General features: G+C 30.1%; 1 protein-coding gene across 1 annotated transcript in view; it reads left to right on the top strand.

The window, feature by feature from the left end:
• The first annotated feature begins 4,541 nt into the window (after window positions 1-4,541).
• Window positions 4,542-23,780, top strand: part of LOC129912615 (uncharacterized) — a 39,610-nt gene continuing 20,371 nt past the window's right edge. The window contains exons 1-4 of the mRNA XM_055990921.1: window positions 4,542-5,469; window positions 9,580-10,061; window positions 22,884-23,040; window positions 23,615-23,742. Of these exons, the coding sequence (XP_055846896.1) occupies window positions 4,561-5,469; window positions 9,580-10,061; window positions 22,884-23,040; window positions 23,615-23,742 (1,676 nt within the window). The 5' untranslated portion in view covers window positions 4,542-4,560. The remainder of the gene's footprint in view (window positions 5,470-9,579; window positions 10,062-22,883; window positions 23,041-23,614; window positions 23,743-23,780) is intronic.

Raw genomic sequence — 23,780 nt, 5'->3', positions numbered from 1 at the left:
AATTAAATAACTCTGTATAAAACATTGCATCTAAATTAGGGTGGGTCAAAAAATAGAAATTCTTTTTTTTTGAGTTTTTACTGAGAAAAATAGATTGCTAGACACCTCTAGAATATACACACCAAATATGAGCTCTTTATATTAATGGAAAGGTCCTCCGCTTCGCAATTTTCTATTTTTACATCAAGCTTCTACTAAAAAAAAATCATTGTTTTTTAAATCGACTTTTTTGCAAATTTCTTTACATATTCTTGTAGGAAATTGAACGCTCTACAAAAAAGGTCTCAAATACTTTTTTCGTTATATCTAACAGTTTAATAAATATTTGAGGTCCAAAAATCCAGAAAATCTTTAAAAATTCGTTTTTTGTTCTTAATTTTGTAACAAATTGAAAAATTATAATAATCAAACGCGCAACACATATTCTTGTAGGAAACAGATTGCTCCACAAAAAAGGTGTTTTTTTATTAATCTAACCATTCTAATGATATTTGAGGTCGAAGTTAAAAAAAATTATAAAAACGTTTTTTACTTTTAAAAATTTTATAATTCACAAAAAATTCATTATTTTCAAAAAAGCAATATATATTCTTGTAGGGGCTTAAAAGTTCTACAAAGAAATCATTGGCATCAAATTAACTGCTTTAACCGTTTAGAAGATATTCGTATCCAAACCCATACCCACTGACCTTCCCATTTATATAAAGAGCTCATATTTGGTGTGTGTTTTCTAGAGGTGTCTAGCAATCTATTTTCCGGAGTACAAACTCAAAAAAAAAAAAGAATTTCGATGTTTTTGACTGTATAACTTTTTTTTTGTCTTTCCAAAGAAAACAAATTTAGTTTTTTTTATTATATTATTTTTAATATTTAATAAATAAAGACAAATAATCGCTATGGTTTAAGAAAAAAAAAATATTAACTACGACACTTTTGATTCAATGCCAAGTTCATAGCTTAGTTAAATAAAGTTACTTATATTTTCCCTCTATTCATGTGAACAATTATTTTGAAATAAGAAGCCCATTTGTTAAAAATTGTATTTCCTTCTACTTTAAGCTACGTCCTTCGTCGTTTAAATAAATACAAAAAAAATCTCTAATCTCATAAAATCCTGATGATGAAATATAATTTATTTTAGTAAAAAAAAAAAAAATTCATACAAATAGTTTTTAACACGAAATACTTGTAGGGGAACTTATGGGTTCAGTAAAAAGTCAATAAAAGAACAAATGAAAAAAAGTTATTTCATTTTTATTCAGTCACAACTTTCTTAAAATTCTTCAAAAATTTAACAAAAAAAAAATTTAATTTATATCCTTTCGTTTAAAACAGCTAAACATTCCTTTGTTTGTCATAAAACTATGTTTTTATCATCACTCTCAAACAAATATTTAAAACCCAGTTATGTGCTTAATTTTTCCCCTTTTATGCATTACATTTAGCATCGTAGCGCAACCCTTCATCAAAAATTTTCAAGCTTTGAAAACAAAAAAATAATAATAATAAAAAAATAAAATACTTTAAGCTATATCGCTTTAAAAGAGGGTTAAGCACTTTACGTGCTATGTCCTCAAAAAAAAAAAAAAAATAAAAGGGTAGCCGGGATTAAAAATTAAACAATAGCCTTCCGAAAAATCACTGCTGGCCCCTTAATGACGTTAAAACAATTTACCGTGACACTTCACCTACTACACACGCCTATCACAGCGTAACCGGCCCCATGGTAGGCATTATGCAGCACATCGACGACGACGATTTTATATGACGATGTGAGTAGGTATATTTCGACTATACAACGAAGCCGACTCCAAGTTGAAAGTTGCGTTTTGATGTTCACGTCAGTTCCCATTCCCCAATTTGAGCTCCAGAGCTCCTGCTGTTAAAAGGCCGTGAAGCCTTCACCACCACCAACCAACGAAACCGCACCACACCCCGTGTTGTAGTCTCGTGGATATCCTATAGATGGTGACGATTTAACACGTGTAATTTATTTTATCTGCACCACTGCTGTGCGCCCACATATTCTGCTTAATGTTCAGTCGAAGCACATCCATTCAAAATGACGATGACGACGATGCGACGTGCGATGTAAAGTATGTGTGTGTGTGTGTTCAATGAAAAGGGTTTATCTCTTTTTTTAGTTTTTTTTTTAAAGTTTCGTGTGTTCCGATAAAAAAGCACTCATTTGGCTAGATTTTGAACTGAAAAGCAAAATTTCACAATCAGAACCAAAACGAAGGATTAAAATAAAAATAAATTAACAAAAAAACAAAAAAATACTAGCGTGACTCGAAAAAACTTTTCATCATTTTAATCGGCCCGTAAGAAGACTTAAAGGCCCGTATGCATAAAAATAGTAAGTAATATCAATAAGAAATTAATAAGTATAAACTAGGTTCATACTTTACAATTTTTTTAATTAAAAGCATTTAGGTACTATTTTTTATGCATATCATCCAATGCATAGTTTATTTAATTTAGCATAACATCTTATAAAAAGATGAGAAACTAACGATTTATTTCAATTTTAATTATAAAAGCTCCTAAAAGTAGGAAAAGGTTTTCTTAACTGCGCTCCTAAACATATGCAATATTTCATAACCTGTAATTTTTAAAGAATTTAATTAAAAATAAAGAGATTTGAGATTTAATTCACTTAATTTAGTATTCAAGTTGGTACATTTCTTCTTTTTCTTTCAATCAAAATCACAAAATAGTTAAATGTCGTCTACAGAAGGACATTCAAATTGGTTACAAATGAACCTGTACTTCAAAAAAACAATGTCAAAGGTATTTTAGTCATTATAAAATTATTATGCATAGTGCATACCTTTGTTGAGAAACCATTATTTCTGACATTGTCAAAGTGATTTGGTAATTGATAAAATGGCATTTAATATTTTCTTAAAAAAAAAAAATAATAAGAAAATGGATATTTTAATTTCTTTTTTGCACTGAACAAAAAAAACTCTTTAAAATAACTGTTTTTTAAATCTTAAATTGTTCATTATTTTCAATTTTCTAACAACAAAAGAGTTATCTTCAATTTGGTGATGTAACTTAAGGGGTTATATCTAGTTGTAATATCTAGTTGCAAATTTAATGTATTAAAATAATTCGCTGTGGATTTAAAAAAATATTGGGTTCCGTAATTTTTGTAGTAGATCTCCTAGACGACCTCCAAAAAAAGGTTTCTGGCGGTGAGCAAGATATCTCTGATCCAAGTCACTTAAAATTAAAAAAACTAAAAGATTCATTTTCAGGATAGACCAATGCAGGTAATGAACGAAGGAATAGTCAAAATTTTGATTTTTGACAAAATGGCGGCTTCCTAAACAAAAAAATCGTTGTTTTTCACGAAAATTTACACTTTAAAGTGGCTTAAAAAATCGAATTATTGTCAAAAACCTTTTTCCTTCGTTCATTACCTGACAAAAGTATCTAAGAAAATTGTGTAAAAATTTCAAGCCGATTACTCCAGCCGTTTCGGAGAAATTTTGCTCACCGCCAGACACCTTTTTTTTGGAGGTCGTCTAGGAGATCTACTACAAAAATAACGGAACCCAATATTTTTTTAAATCCACAGCGAATTATTTTAATACATTAAATTTGCTATATGGATATGTTATCTTTATGTTTATATAATTAAAAGCCTCTTCACAAAAAATCCACAAAAAAGAAGGTTTTTTTGCACTTACAACTAGATATAACCCCTTAAAAAAAAAATAGATAAATAAATAAATTGAACTAAAAAAAATTGTTGCAACAGCACCTTGTGATGAGTTTTTCCATGATCAGCATGCCCATGATGAGTTGTCCTATGATGATATAATGTACTGTGATATATTGGTTTAATCTGAAAAGTGTGATGGTACTTCGCCACACTTTCATTCAAGATATTGGAAAGCATATCGCCGCAAGCTGCTTATTAGGCAACACGAGTTTCTGAAAAGTAGAGGGCCAACCACTAATCTAGAATGCAACAGTTTTTCATTCTAAGGGAATGAATATGAAATCAACGTTATCTTTACTGATTTTAGTAACAGACTTCAGAAGACTTAACTTTTGAACTGTTCTCACTGGGTTTTAAACCTGCCTTGTTGAAGTTTGGAATTCCTTAAGGTTGCAACTTAGGCCCTCTTTTTTTCATCCTCACTATAAAAAAAGAAATTGCGTTTACAAACTCTCTGCTCAGGAGATGACTGGTTTAAAACCATAAGAGCAGTGTAAGAGATAGACAGTGAGAACATTTTTCATTTTAAAATTTCTCTGGACTATCACTGTTTTTTACAAGTTTTTATAGCAATGATAGCTTGGCTAAAAATTTAACGCAACGAAGTATTAGCTTTAACTGTTACAAAGTTCTATAATTTTTTTTTAATATCATTTTTTTCTTCAAGTGTATTGATTTTTTTTTTTTCAATTTATAAAAATCAATCATCAAACTATGATTAAAACCATTAAATAGAAAGACTTCAAAAGTATAAAAACTCCAGAATTGAAAAAGAATCATACATTTCACGTTAAGATTTGCAAATGAAAACAACAACATTCAAGATGAATTCCAATAAACTTCACAAAAAATCCAACACTTCAGTTGTTTCATTTCTATTTCTGATGGCAATAATTTTACATCGATTCGCAAACGCATCATGGACAACATTGCAAACAACATCAGAGAAGGCAAACATAAAGCCAAAAATTGCATCTTATTACACTCGGGGGCTATTTCGACAAACATCACTAGCATCAGAACAACAACACCAGCAACAAAAACAACAACAACAAGAAGAACTCTTCTTCGATAGCAAGCATTTTGTTGACAAAAAGTCGAACAATATTGATGTCAACCATCTGGAAAGTGCTGCAGGCAGCCCAGGGATGCTACATCATTTAATTTATGAACTTGTCCAATACAAGCATATACCGAGAGTAAGTTTGCTAACATGCCAGCAGGATAATGGGAACGGCAGTGGCCTGGACGGTGATGGTGACGTGGGCAATGGGTCACCATCACCAACCAGACAGCAGCAGCGAAAGCAAACGAGGACATCGATTAATATTGACACGCTGACAATATTGAGATCGTTTTTCACAGGCAAGGATAATCGTCGTCGTAGTCGTCGTCCGAATAAGGGACACACGATTGATGGTGTCAACATTTCCAGCAGCTTCAGTTCAAGTGAATGGCCTGTTCATAGTCGCAGTCGTCGTAGTGAACGTGGAGAACGACGAAGCTCTGCATCAGATTTTCAGCCAAAGGGTGTTTTAATTAAAATTCTGCGAATAGATCTATTAATCAATAGTTACCAAGCAAGTGAGAGTTTTGCAAATAAAAATAAGTCCAACGACGGGACAATGAATGCATCCGAGTTGCTTGCAACGTTCCTTCGAAGTGAAGTTTTGCGACAAATTGTTGTATTGGATTTGTCTTGCAATATTGCCAGTCGAAAGGTCTTGGAAATGGTAAGTTTTGTTTTGTGTTTGTTCCGTTTGATGAAATTCAACTACCTACATTTTGACAAGACATTCGGATGTTATTCCATAATTTTCTGGGAACTTCCCAACTAACTATTTTACTTCTATAAAGGCTAACAGAAGCTGTATTATCATCTGTAAGGCTTCATAGAAGCAAATTTTTCTCCTATAGAGGCATTATCAATTTTTTCTGTAAGGCTTTATAGAAGCAAAATTTGCTTGTATAAGAAAATATTTAAAATTAAAATTTTCTTATATAAAAAGTACATATAACTTTTGGTTCTTCAAGTCCCAATTCATCATGAAAACTTTTTTCTTTCATAATTTCGCATCTTTAAAAAGGTATAAGGGTCATACTATTTGGTTTTGAAGTCTAAATTTATCATGAAGATTTTTTACTTGCTCTATAGGGCAAGTATTGGTTTCGTGTAGAAAAAAATCGAGGTTTAAATCAAAACCAACATTACGATGATGGAGAAGATCAAAAAAGTGGTTTTCGTCATGCCGTCCGTCGCACAGTGGGAAAAAAGTGGAAAAAACTCATGCGTGTGAAAGCTGGATTTTTGTATATGTTGGAAGTTTTGCTTACAGTAATTATGTTGTAGAATCAGGATGTGAAAGCATTTCTTTGAAAAAAAATTTCTAGACTTAGAAATTTGTATTCAAAGTTGAAAAATTATGAAAACTGATGTAAACACGAGTATTTTTCAAATGGTATAAAATCAGTTAAATTTTGACTTTTCAAAAAAATTTTTTTTGTAAATATATAAAAAATAAACAATTTAACAATATCAGTTACAAGTTTAGCGGAACAAAAAAATTTTTCGATTTTTCATTTTAAGAATACTTATAATTTTCGGGAATTTTGAGTTCAAAAATTGTTTTAACTACTTCCTCTGTGGGCGGACTCATATCATATGATAGTGTTGAGTCTCAGCAACATTTGGCAACAAAAATCTCATCCTAGTTCGTCCTAATAAACTTTTTAGAGCAATTTGAAACTAAGCAAATGTGAAAAACGTATTTTCTAAAAAAGCAGATTATAATAAAAAATGGAAAGATTTTTTTAAAAATCATATGTTTTAATATGTATTTTGATCTGATGAATTCAAATCTGACGTTAGTTTGAAAATACCTACATATTAAAAAAAAAAATCGAAAAATACATACAAAATGGACGGTTTTCAACGTTTTGTGCAATTTATTTAAAATTTTATGATTTACGAATATTAGATTCACAGCCGTTTCCTGAATCGAAACTTAATTATGTTCTAAATAAACTCTTATGTGGTAGAGAGGAAAGAGTAGAGAATAGGAGCTTATGTTCAACTTAAATTATTTAAGTTTCGTTTCAGCAAATGGCCCTCAGAGCACAAAAAAACTAAAATAAAGATATGACTAAAATTAAAACCTAGAAATTGTTTCTTAAATTTCTTAAGAAGTCTTAAACAATAATTAAGCTTGCAAGAAAATATTATTTTGGTTTACTTGCTTTTAATAATCTTGCCTGAAAATTTCATTAAAATCGGTTCAGTGGTTAAGCTTTAATTGAATTTTTTCCAGATCCCCATACAACGTGAATAACGGTTTATATTAGAACTATTTTTCTTCTTTCAAGACCTGTTTAAATCTTTTGGTTATCTTTTTTATTTCCCGAGATATCTTAAAATGTAGTAAGTGGGTTCGGATTCATATATCATAAAGGAGATAATGACGGTATAATTTATATGGTAGATATATCATGCCAAACAACTCAAGATATCTCAGGCAGTAAAAAAGATATCGAAAAGATTTAAACAGGTCTTGAAAGAAGGAAATCAGTTATTATATAAACCGTTACTTAATATGTTCAGACAATTTTACTTATATAAAAGAACAAGGCAAGAAATAGTCAAGAAAAAACTTTTTTTGCATTTTCTAACGGTAATATTTCAAAAACAGGAGCTGATTAATTTTTTATGGCTTCGGATTCGAGTTCAAAACATCGAAAACCTTCAGAAAAGCATATTTTGGTTACTGCAAGTCACGTTGTCTTCGTTAAATTTCATACAAAAGTACTAGTTTTCGACTTTTTTCAACTTAAATAGCCATTTTTCACTTTAGTAGGCGGGGCAGTGGGCGGAAATTACTGGTGTTGATTTATCTTCTTATTTCCTATTATTCCTAAAAATTTCATTAAAAACGGTCCAGTAGTTTAGATTTTACGGAGTTTTTTCCACTCTCCCATATAAGGTTCCCCACTGTGCGTCGGTCTGTGCGTCTGTGCGTCTGTGCGTCCATCTGTACATCGAGCTAGGGCCTAAACGGATGGATGGATTTGCTTGAAACTTGGTCCAGATGATTTTTACGTAATTCCCTAGACCCGTTTTTTTTTTTATTTTTTTAATATCTCCATTTTAACGCATACCTCCCATATAACGTTTTCGAGGTATTGCAAATTTCTCGAAAACGGCTCTAACGATTTCGATCAAATTTGGTGTGCGGAATACTCTTATTGATTCTAACAAAACTGCGTTTTTAGTTTTTCTCAAAAAATGCGGAGAACGGAAATATGGCGTTGCCGTTTTTCAAAAATTGACATATTTTTTAAGTTCATATATTTCATCAAAGCATTAGTTATTTTATTTAAAATTTACAGAGATCATTAAGTATAAAATGTTAAAAAAAAATATTTTTAAAAACATTTAAAAAAAAAAAATTTTTTTAATTTAATTTTTAAACTTTTGATTTTTTTTTTTTGATTTTTTTTCTACAAAATCTTAAATTTCCAATAGATATTTAAGATAAAGATACTGTGAACTACAAGAGCAAGTACGTGCGACCCAGTCGTGCATTTTATTTTTCATGAATTTGAATCTTTAAAAAGGTCTTAAGGCCGTACGATTCGGTTCATTAAGGCCTAATTCATCATCTAGACTTTTTTCTTTCATAAATTCGCATCTTAAAAGGGGTCTGAAGGTCATACTTAGTAGTTCTTGAAGTCCTTATTCACCATGAAGACTTTTTGTTTCATAAATGCGCATCTTTAAAGAGGTCTTAAAGTTATACTTTTTAGTTCTTGAAGTCCTAATTCACCATGAAGACTTTTTTTTTCATGAATTCGTATCTGCAAAGAGGTTTTAAGGTGACGTGATTCATCATACAAACTTTTTTTGTTCATAAATTCGCAACTTTTAAGAGGTCTTAAGGTCATACCTTTTATTTCTTGAGTTTGTAATTCATCATGAAGACTTTTTTCTTTCATAAACTCGCATCTTTGAAGAGGTCTTGAGGTCATAACTTTTGGTCCCATAAAAAGTACACATAGAAGCAAAATTTGCTTCTATAAGGGCTTATAGGACTTGTATTTAGGCTTTTATAGAAGCAAAATAGGGTTTGAACACTTAGAAATTTGAAAAGCTGAAGCTTCAAATCTAGAATTAGTACCTAAAGCTTAAAAGGCTGAAAAGATAAAATTTTCATATACTACCTTTTCTCTAAATGACTAATTGGCAGCACTTTATCATATTCTCGATACAAAAAAAAAAAAACAAAATTAATGCATCATTTAAGGATAATTGACGTTAACGCTATCTTTAAGTATTACCATCATCCAATCCAATCCTCTTACTGACCCAACTATATCCAACCATTCAACTGACATACAAACATAGAGAAAAAGAAGAAGGATAAAAAAAAAACTGTTGCATACAAAAACACTCTGCCATTTACCATCACAATCGTGCCATTACCATAATCCAGTGGCACGATAAAAATCAGTTGTTGAATTTCCGTAATTGTCGAGGAAGACTCGGTAATCCACAATTATCCAGGCTTCATCCCAAGCTCCTTTGAATTGGAGAAAAGAAAATCCTAAAAAAAAAAACACAAGACTATTCCTTTTGTCCAGCCCAGTCTATCTCGGTTGGTTGGTCTTCCTGTCGGGATAGATCTGGAGGCGATATAAAGAAAAGGAGAATAAATAAATATGTAATTAGTTTGTTTTTCTCTGTCTTTTCTTTTCTTTTTTACATATACACATGCAAAAACCAACCGACCACATCACTTATCCCCTATATCACACACACACACATACACACTTACAAATATACATCTCAGGCTTCTAACAAAGGACTTTTCAACTCCTCATATCATTGGCTTTTGATTGAGGATTATACTTTTAATCGGCAAGCAGATGATGATGACGACGACCATGAAGATAGTGATGTGCGGAATGATTCCCAGCAGCTGCTGCAGGATATCCCAACTACTGCCACTGTTGATACTTCTAATGCTGCTCTAGATCCAGTCCCTAATGCCACTACGAGAATCTCATCAGGGGATGATAAAATCAATAGAGATGGCCGAAAGAACAACGACAACGTTAAAGACGATGACGACGAAGTCAGTGACAACAAAGTCTTCAACTCTACTGATTCCAAAGAGAAGGAAGAGAAGGAGCAGAAGAACATATTGCTTATTGAGGAGTTTCTAGAAAAAATCAACATCAATATAAATACTGAGCTAATATTGGCAAAGCGAATCAATGAGGGTCCAGATTCACATTCAAAGAGGGATTACTACATGTTGTATGACGTTTGGTAAGTATGTAACTTTACCCATCATCATGATGTTTATCCATTGCTTGCTTGCTTGTGCATCATCATCGTCCTGATCCAAATCTAAACAAAATGTCAATATAGAGGTACTCTACTCGTGTAGTCGTAGTCGAAGTCTTGTATGATTGTATGAACACAAAGATTTCCAGTTGATAGCTCCGCAAAGAGTGAGTAGACACAACAACAAATTGCATTTGATGTAGTTAAGGACTTTTGATTGAAGATTATTTAAAGAACTCATAATTCTGGAATGCAATGGAGAGAGAGAGAGATATGGTTCTTGAGGTATAGAAGCAGGTTTATTTTTTGTTGTTATTATTCCATATATCATGTTATAGAATGGTTATTGACGTATTCAAGTGCCAATAAAGTTGTATTGGTTTTTAAATAGAATAAGAGGGAGCAATGCATTCTTGTTTAGTTGTTGAGAATATTAATAGACAATAACTTCATAGAGTATTGTTCATTTAATTTGCAAGAATTTAAGTATGAGGCAAAAAATAGTTTAAGGAGAGCTTGATAGATTTTTTTCATGGATTTATAAAAGTTTATAAGGATTAACAATTAAGACTTTTTCTTTCATAAATTCGTATCATTAAAGAGGTCTTAAGGTGAAACTTTTTAGTTCTTGAAGTCCTAATTCATCATGAAGACTTTTTTCTTTTATAAATTCGCATCTTTAAATATATCTTAGTTTCATACTTTTGGGTTCTTGGAGTCCGAATTCATCATGCAAACTTTTTTCTTCCATAATTTTGCATATTTAAAGATGATACTTTTTAGTTCTTGAAGTCGTAATTCATCATGAAGACTTTTGATACTTTTAAGTTCTTGAAGTCCTTATTTATCATAAAGACTTTATTCTTTCATAAATTCGCATCTTAAAAGAGGTCTTAAGGTCATACCATTTGGTTCTTGAAGTCCTAATTCATCATAAAGACTTTATTCTTTCATTATTTCGCATCTTTAAAGAGGTCTTAAGGTCATTTTATTTGGTTCTTGAAGTCCTAATTCATCATGAAGACTTTTTTCTTTCATAAATTCGCATCTTTAAAGAGGTCTTAAGGTGATTTTATTCTTGAAATCCTAATTCATCATGAAGACTTTATTCTTTCATAAATTCGCATCTTTAAAGAGGTCTTAAGGTCATTTTATTTGATTCTTAAAGTCCTAATTCATCATAAAGACTTTATTCTTTCATAAATTCGCATCTTAAAAGAGGTCTTAAGGTGACACGTTTTGATTCTTGAAGTCCTAATTCATCATAAAGACTTTATTCTTTCATAAATTAGCATCTTAAAAAAGGTCTTAAGGTGACACTTTTTGGTTCTTGAAGTCCTAATTCATCATAAAGACTTTATTCTTTCATAAATTCGCATCTTAAAAAAGGTCTTAAGGTGACACTTTTTTATTCTTGAAGTTCTAATTCATCATGAAGACTTTTTTCTTTCATAAATTCGCATCTTAAAAGAGGTCTTAAGGTGTTTTTATTCTTGAAGTCCTAATTCATCATAAAGACTTTATTCTTTCATAAATTCGCATCTTAAAAGAGGTCTTAAGGTGACACTTTTTGGTTCTTGAAGTCCTAATTCATCATAAAGACTTTATTCTTTCATAAATTAGCATCTTAAAAAAGGTCTTAAGGTGACACTTTTTGGTTCTTGAAGTCCTAATTCATCATGAAGACTTTTTTCTTTCATAAATTCGCATCTTTAAAGAGGTCTTAAGGTGATTTTATTCTTGAAGTCCTAATTCATCATAAAGACTTTATTCTTTCATAAATTCGCATCTTAAAAGAGGTCTTAAAGTGACACTTTTTGGTTCTTAAAGTCCTAATTCATCATAAAGACTTTTTTCGTTAATAAATTCGCATCTTTAAAGAGGTCTTAAGGTGATTTTATTCTTGAAGTCCTAATTCATCATAAAGACTTTATTCTTCCATAAATTCGCATCTTAAAAAAGGTCTTAAGGTGACACTTTTTTATTCTTAAAGTTCTAATTCATCATGAAGACTTTTTTCTTTCATAAATTCGCATCTTAAAAGAAGTCTTAAGGTGACACTTTTTGGTTCTTGAAGTCCTAATTCATCATAAAGACTTTTTTCGTTAATAAATTCGCATCTTTAAAGAGGTCTTAAGGTGATTTTATTCTTGAAGTCCTAATTCATCATAAAGACTTTATTCTTTCATAAATTAGCATCTTAAAAAAGGTCTTAAGGTGACACTTTTTGGTTCTTGAAGTCCTAATTCATCATAAAGACTTTATTCTTTCATAAATTAGCATCTTAAAAAAGGTCTTAAGGTGACACTTTTTGGTTCTTGAAGTCCTAATTCATCATAAAGACTTTATTCTTTCATAAATTAGCATCTTAAAAAAGGTCTTAAGGTGACACTTTTTGGTTCTTGAAGTCCTAATTCACCATGAAGACTTTTTTCTTTCATAAATTCGCATCTTTAAAGAGGTCTTAAGGTGATTTTATTCTTGAAGTCCTAATTCATCATAAAGACTTTATTCTTTCATAAATTCGCATCTTAAAAGAGGTCTTAAGGTGACACTTTTTGGTTCTTGAAGTCCTAATTCATCATAAAGACTTTTTTCGTTAATAAATTCGCATCTTTAAAGAGGTCTTAAGGTGATTTTATTCTTGAAGTCCTAATTCATCATAAAGACTTTATTCTTCCATAAATTCGCATCTTAAAAAAGGTCTTAAGGTGACACTTTTTTATTCTTAAAGTTCTAATTCATCATGAAGACTTTTTTCTTTCATAAATTCGCATCTTAAAAGAGGTCTTAAGGTGTTTTTATTCTTGAAGTCCTAATTCATCATAAAGACTTTATTCTTTCATAAATTCGCATCTTAAAAGAGGTCTTAAGGTGACACTTTTTGGTTCTTGAAGTCCTAATTCATCATAAAGACTTTTTTCTTTCATAAATTCGCATCTTTAAAGAGGTCTTAAGGTGATTTTATTCTTGAAGTCCTAATTCATCATAAAGACTTTATTCTTTCATAAATTCGCATCTTAAAAAAGGTCTTAAGGTGACACTTTTTTATTCTTGAAGTTCTAATTCATCATGAAGACTTTTTTCTTTCATAAATTCGCATCTTAAAAGAGGTCTTAAGGTGTTTTTATTCTTGAAGTCCTAATTCATCATAAAGACTTTATTCTTTCATAAATTCGCATCTTAAAAGAGGTCTTAAGGTGACACGTTTTGGTTCTTGAAGTCCTAATTCATCATAAAGACTTTATTCTTTCATAAATTAGCATCTTAAAAAAGGTCTTAAGGTGACACTTTTTGGTTCTTGAAGTCCTAATTCATCATGAAGACTTTTTTCTTTCATAAATTCGCATCTTAAAAGAGGTCTTAAGGTGTTTTTATTCTTGAAGTCCTAATTCATCATAAAGACTTTATTCTTTCATAAATTCGCATCTTAAAAGAGGTCTTAAGGTGACACGTTTTGGTTCTTGAAGTCCTAATTCATCATAAAGACTTTATTCTATCATAAATTAGCATCTTTAAAGAGGTCTTAAGGTCATTTTATTTGATTCTTAAAGTCCTAATTCATCATAAAGACTTTATTCTTTCATAAATTCGCATCTTAAAAGAGGTCTTAAGGTGACACGTTTTGGTTCTTGAAGTCCTTATTCATCATAAAGACTTTATTCTTTCATAAATTAGCATCTTAAAAAAGGTCTTAAGGTGACACTTTTTGGTTCTTGAAGTCCTAATTCATCATGAAGACTTTTTTCTTTCATAAATTCGCATCTTTAAAGAGGTCTTAAGGTGACACTTTTTGGTTCTTGAAGTCCTAATTCATCATAAAGACTTTATTCTTTCATAAATTCGCATCTTTAAAGAGGTCTTAATGTCATTTTATTTGATTCTTAAAGTCCTAATTCATCATAAAGACTTTATTCTTTCATAAATTCGCATCTTAAAAGAGGTCTTAAGGTGACACGTTTTGGTTCTTGAAGTCCTAATTCATCATAAAGACTTTATTCTTTCATAAATTAGCATCTTAAAAAAGGTCTTAAGGTGACACTTTTTGGTTCTTGAAGTCCTAATTCATCATGAAGACTTTTTTCTTTCATAAATTCGCATCTTTAAAGAGGTCTTAAGGTGATTTTATTCTTGAAGTCCTAATTCATCATAAAGACTTTATTCTTTCATAAATTCGCATCTTAAAAGAGGTCTTAAGGTGACACTTTTTGGTTCTTGAAGTCCTAATTCATCATAAAGACTTTATTCTTTCATAAATTCGCATCTTTAAAGAGGTCTTAAGGTGATTTTATTCTTGAAGTTCTAATTCATCATAAAGACTTTATTCTTTCATAAATTCGCATCTTAAAAGAGGTCTTAAGGTGACACTTTTTTATTCTTGAAGTTCTAATTCATCATGAAGACTTTTTTCTTTCATAAATTCGCATCTTAAAAGAGGTCTTAAGGTGACGCTTTTTTATTCTTGAAGTTCTAATTCATCATGAAGACTTTATTCTTTCATAAATTCGCATCTTAAAAGAGGTCTTAAGGTGACACGTTTTGGTTCTTGAAGTCCTAATTCATCATAAAGACTTTATTCTTTCATAAATTCGCATCTTTAAAGAGGTCTTAAGGTGATTTTATTCTTGAAGTCCTAATTCATCATAAAGACTTTATTCTTTCATAAATTCGCATCTTAAAAGAGGTCTTAAGGTGACACGTTTTGGTTCTTGAAGTCCTAATTCATCATAAAGACTTTATTCTTTCATAAATTAGCATCTTAAAAAAGGTCTTAAGGTGACACTTTTTGGTTCTTGAAGTCCTAATTCATCATGAAGACTTTTTTCTTTCATAAATTCGCATCTTTAAAGAGGTCTTAAGGTGATTTTATTCTTGAAGTCCTAATTCATCATAAAGACTTTATTCTTTCATAAATTCGCATCTTAAAAGAGGTCTTAAGGTGACACTTTTTGGTTCTTGAAGTCCTAATTCATCATAAAGACTTTATTCTTTCATAAATTCGCATCTTTAAAGAGGTCTTAAGGTGATTTTATTCTTGAAGTCCTAATTCATCATAAAGACTTTATTCTTTCATAAATTCGCATCTTAAAAGAGGTCTTAAGGTGACACTTTTTTATTCTTGAAGTTCTAATTCATCATGAAGACTTTTTTCTTTCATAAATTCGCATCTTAAAAGAGGTCTTAAGGTGACACTTTTTTATTCTTGAAGTTCTAATTCATCATGAAGACTTTTTTCTTTCATAAATTCGCATCTTAAAAGAGGTCTTAAGGTGACACTTTTTGGTTCTTGAAGTCCTAATTCATCATAAAGACTTTATTCTTTCATAAATTCGCATCTTTAAAGAGGTCTTAAGGTCATTTTATTTGATTCTTAAAGTCCTAATTCATCATAAAGACTTTATTCTTTCATAAATTCGCATCTTAAAAGAGGTCTTAAGGTGACACGTTTTGGTTCTTGAAGTCCTAATTCATCATAAAGACTTTATTCTTTCATAAATTAGCATCTTAAAAATGGTCTTAAGGTGACACTTTTTGGTTCTTGAAGTCCTAATTCATCATGAAGACTTTTTTCTTTCATAAATTCGCATCTTTAAAGAGGTCTTAAGATGATTTTATTCTTGAAGTCCTAATTCATCATAAAGACTTTATTCTTTCATAAATTCGCATCTTAAAAGAGGTCTTAAGGTGACACTTTTTGGTTCTTGAAGTCCTAATTCATCATAAAGACTTTATTCTTTCATAAATTCGCATCTTTAAAGAGGTCTTAAGGTGATTTTATTCTTGAAGTCCTAATTCATCATAAAGACTTTATTCTTTCATAAATTCGCATCTTAAAAGAGGTCTTAAGGTGACACTTTTTTATTCTTGAAGTTCTAATTCATCATGAAGACTTTTTTCTTTCATAAATTCGCATCATTAAAGAGGTCTTAAGTTCATTTTATTTGATTCTTGAAGTCCTAATTCATCATGAAAACTTTTTTTTCTCATAAATTCGCATCTTTAAAGAGGTCTTAAGGTGATTTTATTCTTGAAGTCCTAATTCATCATAAAGACTTTATTCTTTCATAAATTCGCATCTTAAAAGAGGTCTTAAGGTGACACTTTTTGGTTCTTGAAGTCCTAATTCATCATAAAGACTTTATTCTTTCATAAATTCGCATCTTTAAAGAGGTCTTAATGTCATTTTATTTGATTCTTAAAGTCCTAATTCATCATAAAGACTTTATTCTTTCATAAATTCGCATCTTAAAAGAGGTCTTAAGGTGACACTTTTTGGTTCTTGAAGTCCTAATTCATCATAAAGACTTTATTCTTTCATAAATTCGCATCTTTAAAGAGGTCTTAAGGTGATTTTATTCTTGAAGTCCTAATTCATCATAAAGACTTTATTCTTTCATAAATTCGCATCTTAAAAGAGGTCTTAAGGTGACACTTTTTTATTCTTGAAGTTCTAATTCATCATGAAGACTTTTTTCTTTCATAAATTCGCATCTTAAAAGAGGTCTTAAGGTGACACTTTTTTATTCTTGAAGTTCTAATTCATCATGAAGACTTTTTTCTTTCATAAATTCGCATCTTAAAAGAGGTCTTAAGGTGACACTTTTTGGTTCTTGAAGTCCTAATTCATCATAAAGACTTTATTCTTTCATAAATTCGCATCTTTAAAGAGGTCTTAAGGTCATTTTATTTGATTCTTAAAGTCCTAATTCATCATAAAGACTTTATTCTTTCATAAATTCGCATCTTAAAAGAGGTCTTAAGGTGACACGTTTTGGTTCTTGAAGTCCTAATTCATCATAAAGACTTTATTCTTTCATAAATTAGCATCTTAAAAATGGTCTTAAGGTGACACTTTTTGGTTCTTGAAGTCCTAATTCATCATGAAGACTTTTTTCTTTCATAAATTCGCATCTTTAAAGAGGTCTTAAGATGATTTTATTCTTGAAGTCCTAATTCATCATAAAGACTTTATTCTTTCATAAATTCGCATCTTAAAAGAGGTCTTAAGGTGACACTTTTTGGTTCTTGAAGTCCTAATTCATCATAAAGACTTTATTCTTTCATAAATTCGCATCTTTAAAGAGGTCTTAAGGTGATTTTATTCTTGAAGTCCTAATTCATCATAAAGACTTTATTCTTTCATAAATTCGCATCTTAAAAGAGGTCTTAAGGTGACACTTTTTTATTCTTGAAGTTCAAATTCATCATGAAGACTTTTTTCTTTCATAAATTCGCATCTTAAAAGAGGTCTTAAGGTGACACTTTTTTATTCTTGAAGTTCTAATTCATCATGAAGACTTTTTTCTTTCATAAATTCGCATCTTAAAAGAGGTCTTAAGGTGACACTTTTTGGTTCTTGAAGTCCTAATTCATCATAAAGACTTTATTCTTTCATAAATTCGCATCTTTAAAGAGGTCTTAAGGTCATTTTATTTGATTCTTAAAGTCCTAATTCATCATAAAGACTTTATTCTTTCATAAATTCGCATCTTAAAAGAGGTCTTAAGGTGACACGTTTTGGTTCTTGAAGTCCTAATTCATCATAAAGACTTTATTCTTTCATAAATTAGCATCTTAAAAATGGTCTTAAGGTGACACTTTTTGGTTCTTGAAGTCCTAATTCATCATGAAGACTTTTTTCTTTCATAAATTCGCATCTTTAAAGAGGTCTTAAGATGATTTTATTCTTGAAGTCCTAATTCATCATAAAGACTTTATTCTTTCATAAATTCGCATCTTAAAAGAGGTCTTAAGGTGACACTTTTTGGTTCTTGAAGTCCTAATTCATCATAAAGACTTTATTCTTTCATAAATTCGCATCTTTAAAGAGGTCTTAATGTCATTTTATTTGATTCTTAAATTCCTAATTCATCATAAAGACTTTATTCTTTCATAAATTCGCATCTTAAAAGAGGTCTTAAGGTGACAGGTTTTGGTTCTTGAAGTCCTAATTCATCATGAAGACTTTTTTCTTTCATAAATTCGCATCTTTAAAGAGGTCTTAAGATGATTTTATTCTTGAAGTCCTAATTCATCATAAAGACTTTATTCTTTCATAAATTCGCATCTTTAAAGAGGTCTTAAGGTGATTTTATTCTTGAAGTCCTAATTCATCATGAAAACTTTTTTTACTTGCGATATAGGTACTATAGGGCAAGTTTAGGATTCGTAAAAAAATCGAACTCGAGATAACAATTTTACATGACATTACGATGATGGAGAATGCCAAAAAAGTGGGTCCGGCAATTCTGTCTGTCTGTCTGTCTGTCTGTCTGTGTGTGTGTCTGTCTCTATCTGGAGCTGCAGCCTAAACGAGTGAAGTGATTTTCTTCAAACTTGGTAGTTAGCAGTTTTTGGTGATTCCCTAGAGGGAAAATTGAAATTTTTTTTTTATGACCAAAACTAACGGTACCTGCCATATAACGGAAATAGAAAAGTTAATTTTTTTCAAAAACGGCTCTAACGATTTTGATTAAAATTTTTGTGTGTAGTACTACACATAATAGCCAACTTTTCAAATAAAAAAAATATTTTTTGTACGGTTATTAACGGTACCTGTCATAGAACGGTTTTTTTCGTTTCTGAATATCTCGTACAACATTAACCCGATTTAAATGAAAATTTTTATACAAAAGTGTGTAAGTAAAGATAATATTAAAATTTTAGAAAATTTTCAAAAAACGCATTTTTGGTTTTTTTTTTAAATATTTCAAAATTTTTTTTTGAAAAATCAATTTTTTGAAAACGAATCAATGAAAAATTTTGAAATTTAGTTTTTATGTGTAAATTAATTATTTCTTCAAAATGGCATACCAACTTTTTTTTTGAAAAATGTTAAAAAAATTTTATATATAAAAAATTATTTTTTTAAAAAACGGCTCCTACAATTTTCAAAATTTTTTTTCTAAAAATACCTTTTTATACGAGAAATAAAATGGCATATTTGTTTTTTTTTTAAGATATTTTAAAACGGAGTTTTATTAATTATAAAAACAGATTTAATTTTTTTATACTACTTATGAAATTTCTTCAAAATATCGAATTTTAAATTTCTTGAATAAAAAGCTTTAACATTATAGTTACTTTAAGCATAAGAGCAAGTACGTTGGACCCCAGTCGTGCAATTTATTTCTCATAAATTCGCATCTTTAAAGAGGTCTTAAGGTCATTTTATTTATTCTTGAAGTCCTAATTCATCATGAAGACTTTTTTCTTTCATAAATTCGCATCATTAAAGAGGTCTTAAGGTCATTTTATTTGATTCTTGAAGTCCTAATTCATTTCGAAGACTTTTTTTTCTCATAAATTCGCATCTTTAAAGAGGTCTTAAGCTGATTTTATTTGATTCTTAAAGTGCTAATTCATCATGCACTTGGTTCCTTAAGTTCTCAGTTATCATAAAGACTTTTTTCTTTCATAAATGCGCATTTTTAAAAAGGTCTTAAGGTCATAATTTTTGTTCTTGAAGTCCTAATTCAACATGAAGACTTTTTTCTTTCATAAATTCGCATCATTAAAGAGGTCTTAAGGTCATTTTATTTGATTCTTGAAGTCCTAATTCATTTCAAAGACTTTTTTTTCTCATAAATTCGCATCTTTAAAGAGGTCTTAAGGTCATACCATTTGGTTCTTGAAGTCCTATTTCATCATGAAGACTTTTTTCTTTCATAAATTTGCATCTTTAAAGAGGTCTTAAGGTCATTTTATTTTTTGATTCTTGAAGTCCTAATTCATCATGAAGACTTTTTTCTTTCACAAATTCGCATCTTAAAAGAGGTCTTTTTCCTTTCATTATTTCGCATCTTTAAAGAGGTCTTAAGGTGATTTTATTTGATTCTTAAAGTCCTAATTCATCATGAAGACTTTTTTCTTTTATAAATTCGCATCTTAAAAGATATCTTAATTTCATACTTTTTGGTTTTTGAAGTCCTAATTCATCATGCAGACTTTTTTTTTTCATAAATTCGCATCTTAAAAGAGGTCTTAAAATCATTTTATTTGATTCTTGAAGTACTAATTCATCATGAAGACTTTATTCTTTCATAAATTCGCATCTTAAAAGAGGTCTTAAGGTGACACGTTTTGGTTCTTGAAGTCCTAATTCATCATAAAGACTTTATTCTTTTCTAAATTCGTATCTTTAAAGAGGTCTTAAGTTGATTTTATTTGGTTCTTGAAGTCCTGATTCATCATGAAGACTTTATTCTTTCATAAATTTGCATCTTTAAAGAGGTCTTAAGGTGATTTTATTTGATTCTTAAAGTCCTAATTCATCATGAAGACTTTTTTCTTTTCTAAATTCGTATCTTTAAAGAGGTCTTAAGGTGATTTTATTTGGTTCTTGAAGTCCTAATTCATCATAAAGACTTTATTCTTTCATTATTTCGCATCTTTAAAGAGGTCTTAAGGTCATTTTATTTGGTTCTTGAAGTCCTAATTCATCATGAAGACTTTTTTCTTTCATAAATTTGCATCTTTAAAGAGGTCTTAAGGTCATTTTATTTTTTGATTCTTGAAGTCCTAATTCATCATGAAGACTTTTTTCTTTCACAAATTCGCATCTTAAAAGAGGTCTTTTTCCTTTCATTATTTCGCATCTTTAAAGAGGTCTTAAGGTGATTTTATTTGATTCGTAAAGTCCTAATTCATCATGAAGACTTTTTTCTTTTATAAATTCGCATCTTAAAAGATATCTTAATTTCATACTTTTTGGTTTTTGAAGTCCTAATTCATCATGCAGACTTTTTTTTTTCATAAATTCGCATCTTAAAAGAGGTCTTAAAATCATTTTATTTGATTCTTGAAGTACTAATTCATCATGAAGACTTTATTCTTTCATAAATTCGCATCTTAAAAGAGGTCTTAAGGTGACACGTTTTGGTTCTTGAAGTCCTAATTCATCATAAAGACTTTATTCTTTTCTAAATTCGTATCTTTAAAGAGGTCTTAAGTTGATTTTATTTGGTTCTTGAAGTCCTGATTCATCATGAAGACTTTATTCTTTCATAAATTTGCATCTTTAAAGAGGTCTTAAGGTGATTTTATTTGATTCTTAAAGTCCTAATTCATCATGAAGACTTTTTTCTTTTCTAAATTCGTATCTTTAAAGAGGTCTTAAGGTGATTTTATTTGGTTCTTGAAGTCCTAATTCATCATAAAGACTTTATTCTTTCATTATTTCGCATCTTTAAAGAGGTCTTAAGGTCATTTTATTTGATTCTTGAAGTCCTAATTCATCATGAAGACTTTTTTCTTTCATAAATTCGCATCTTTAAAGAGGTGTTAAGGTCATCCTATTTTTTTTTGGTTCTTGAAGTCCTAATTCATCATAAAGACTTTTTTCTTTCATTATTTCGTATCTTTAAAGAGGTCTTAAGGTGATTTTATTCTTGAAGTCCTAATTCATCATGAAGACTTTATTCTTTCATTATTTCGCATCTTTGAAGAGGTCTTAAGGTGATTTTATTTGATTCTTGAAGTCCTAATTCATCATGAAGACTTAATTCTTTCATAAATTCGTATCTTTAAAGAGGTCTTAAGTTGATTTTATTTGGTTCTTGAAGTCCTGATTCATCATGAAGACTTTATTCTTTCATAAATTTGCATCTTTAAAGAGGTCTTAAGGTGATTTTATTTGATTCTTAAAGTCCTAATTCATCATGAAGACTTTTTTCTTTTCTAAATTCGTATCTTTAAAGAGGTCTTAAGGTGATTTTATTTGGTTCTTGAAGTCCTGATTCATCATGAAGACTTTATTCTTTCATAAATTTGCATCTTTAAAGAGGTCTTAAGGTGATTTTATTTGATTCTTGAAGTCCTAATTCATCATGAAGACTTTTTTCTTTCATAAATTCGCATCTTTAAAGAGGTGTTAAGGTCATCCTATTTTTTTTTGGTTCTTGAAGTCCTAATTCATCATAAAGACTTTTTTCTTTCATTATTTCGTATCTTTAAAGAGGTCTTAAGGTGATTTTATTCTTGAAGTCCTAATTCATCATGAAGACTTTATTCTTTCATTATTTCGCATCTTTGAAGAGGTCTTAAGGTGATTTTATTTGATTCTTGAAGTCCTAATTCATCATGAAGACTTAATTCTTTCATAAATTCGCATCTTTAAAGATGTCTTAAGGTGACACTTTTTGGTTCTTGAAGTCCTAATTCATCATAAAGACTTTATTCTTTCATAAATTCGCATCTTAAAAGAGGTCTAAAGGTGACACTTTTTGGTTCTTGAAGTCCTAATTCAGCATAAAGACTTTATTCTTTCATAAATTCGCATCTTTAAAGAGGTCTTAAGGTCATTTTATTTGATTATTGGAGTCCTAATTCATCATAAAGACTTTTTTCTTTCATTATTTCGCATCTTTAAAGAGGTCTTAATTTCATACTTTTTGGTTCTCGAAGTCCTAATTCATCATGAAGTCTTTTTTCTTTCATAAATTCGCATCTTTAAAGAGGTCTTAAGGTCATTTTAGTTGATTCTTGAAGTCCTAATTCATTATGAAGACTTTTTTTTTCATAAATTCGCATCTTTAAAGAGGTCTTAAGGTCATTTTATTTGATTATTGGAGTCCTAATTCATCATAAAGACTTTTTTCTTTCATTATTTCGCATCTTTAAAGAGGTCTTAAGGTCATTTTATTTGATTATTGAAGTCCTAATTCATCATGAAGACTTTTTTCTTTCATAAATTCGCATCTTTAAAGAGGTCTTAAGTCATTTTATTTAGTTCTTGATGTCCTAATTCATAATGAAGACTAATGTTCTTAAATTCATATTCTTAAAACACTAAATTTTTCACAGGAATCCTGGTTTCCAATACGGTGGCAGTCTAAACATAACACACATTGGAAACTTCTCACCAGATAATGGCCTCCAATTGCAACCATGGTATCGACAAAATACCGCAATCATCCGTAGAATGGACATGAAACATGCCTACATCCGTTGCATGATTGTGGTGAGTATTGATTCTGAATTAATATTTCCTTCCTCTCCAAGTCGTTGAATCATATGTGTGGGAAATGTTGAAAAAAAGGATATACGTGTGATCTCTGATTTCCCATGTGAAAATACACATCGTAATGTGTCATCTTTGTTTTTAGGGTCAACCAATGATGATTTAACATTTGTTTCTTTTTCTTAGGGTTTTCTTACTCCTTTTTCATTTGAAATTGTGTCAGCCGCAAGCTCAGGATCCTTAAAGAGATAGCATGGGACAAACAAATAAGACCCTCCAGGAATCCCAATTGCCATTTTGTCAAGCTCACTCACTCTTTCTTTCTCTGGCCAAAGTATCAACAATCTGAAACCTAAGACCATTTGGTGCTTCTGAATTTTAAAGATTCTTGGTTGGGTGGTGTCAAATGCTGAGGCCATCTTTTCATCCTTTGTTTTCCCTCATGTGTCCTGGGGTTAAATTCTTAATTTTGCTACTTTACACTAGATCTTGTGTTTGCTTTGTCTCTTTACAAGAGTGTTTGTGTGAGTCTTAAGGAGTCTGTAGAGCTTTAAGATTTCCTTTTCTTTCGAAGATAACCAACAAGAATCACTTGGACAACTTGGAGGATTACTTGACACAGCAATATGACACCCACCTGGATTCGATGAATCGTTTCAATTTCGCTCTCCTCTCCTACGTCAGGGATTTATTTAATTTCAGGTAAGTAATATACTTGTGAGTGTCGTCTTGAGTGTCCT

The sequence above is a fragment of the Episyrphus balteatus genome, chromosome 2 (genome assembly GCF_945859705.1).
Source record: "Episyrphus balteatus chromosome 2, idEpiBalt1.1, whole genome shotgun sequence".
In the NCBI taxonomy this organism is placed as follows: domain Eukaryota; kingdom Metazoa; phylum Arthropoda; class Insecta; order Diptera; family Syrphidae; genus Episyrphus; species Episyrphus balteatus.
The sequence above is the reverse complement of the archived record's forward strand: the minus strand, read 5'-3'. Positions and strand labels throughout refer to the sequence as shown.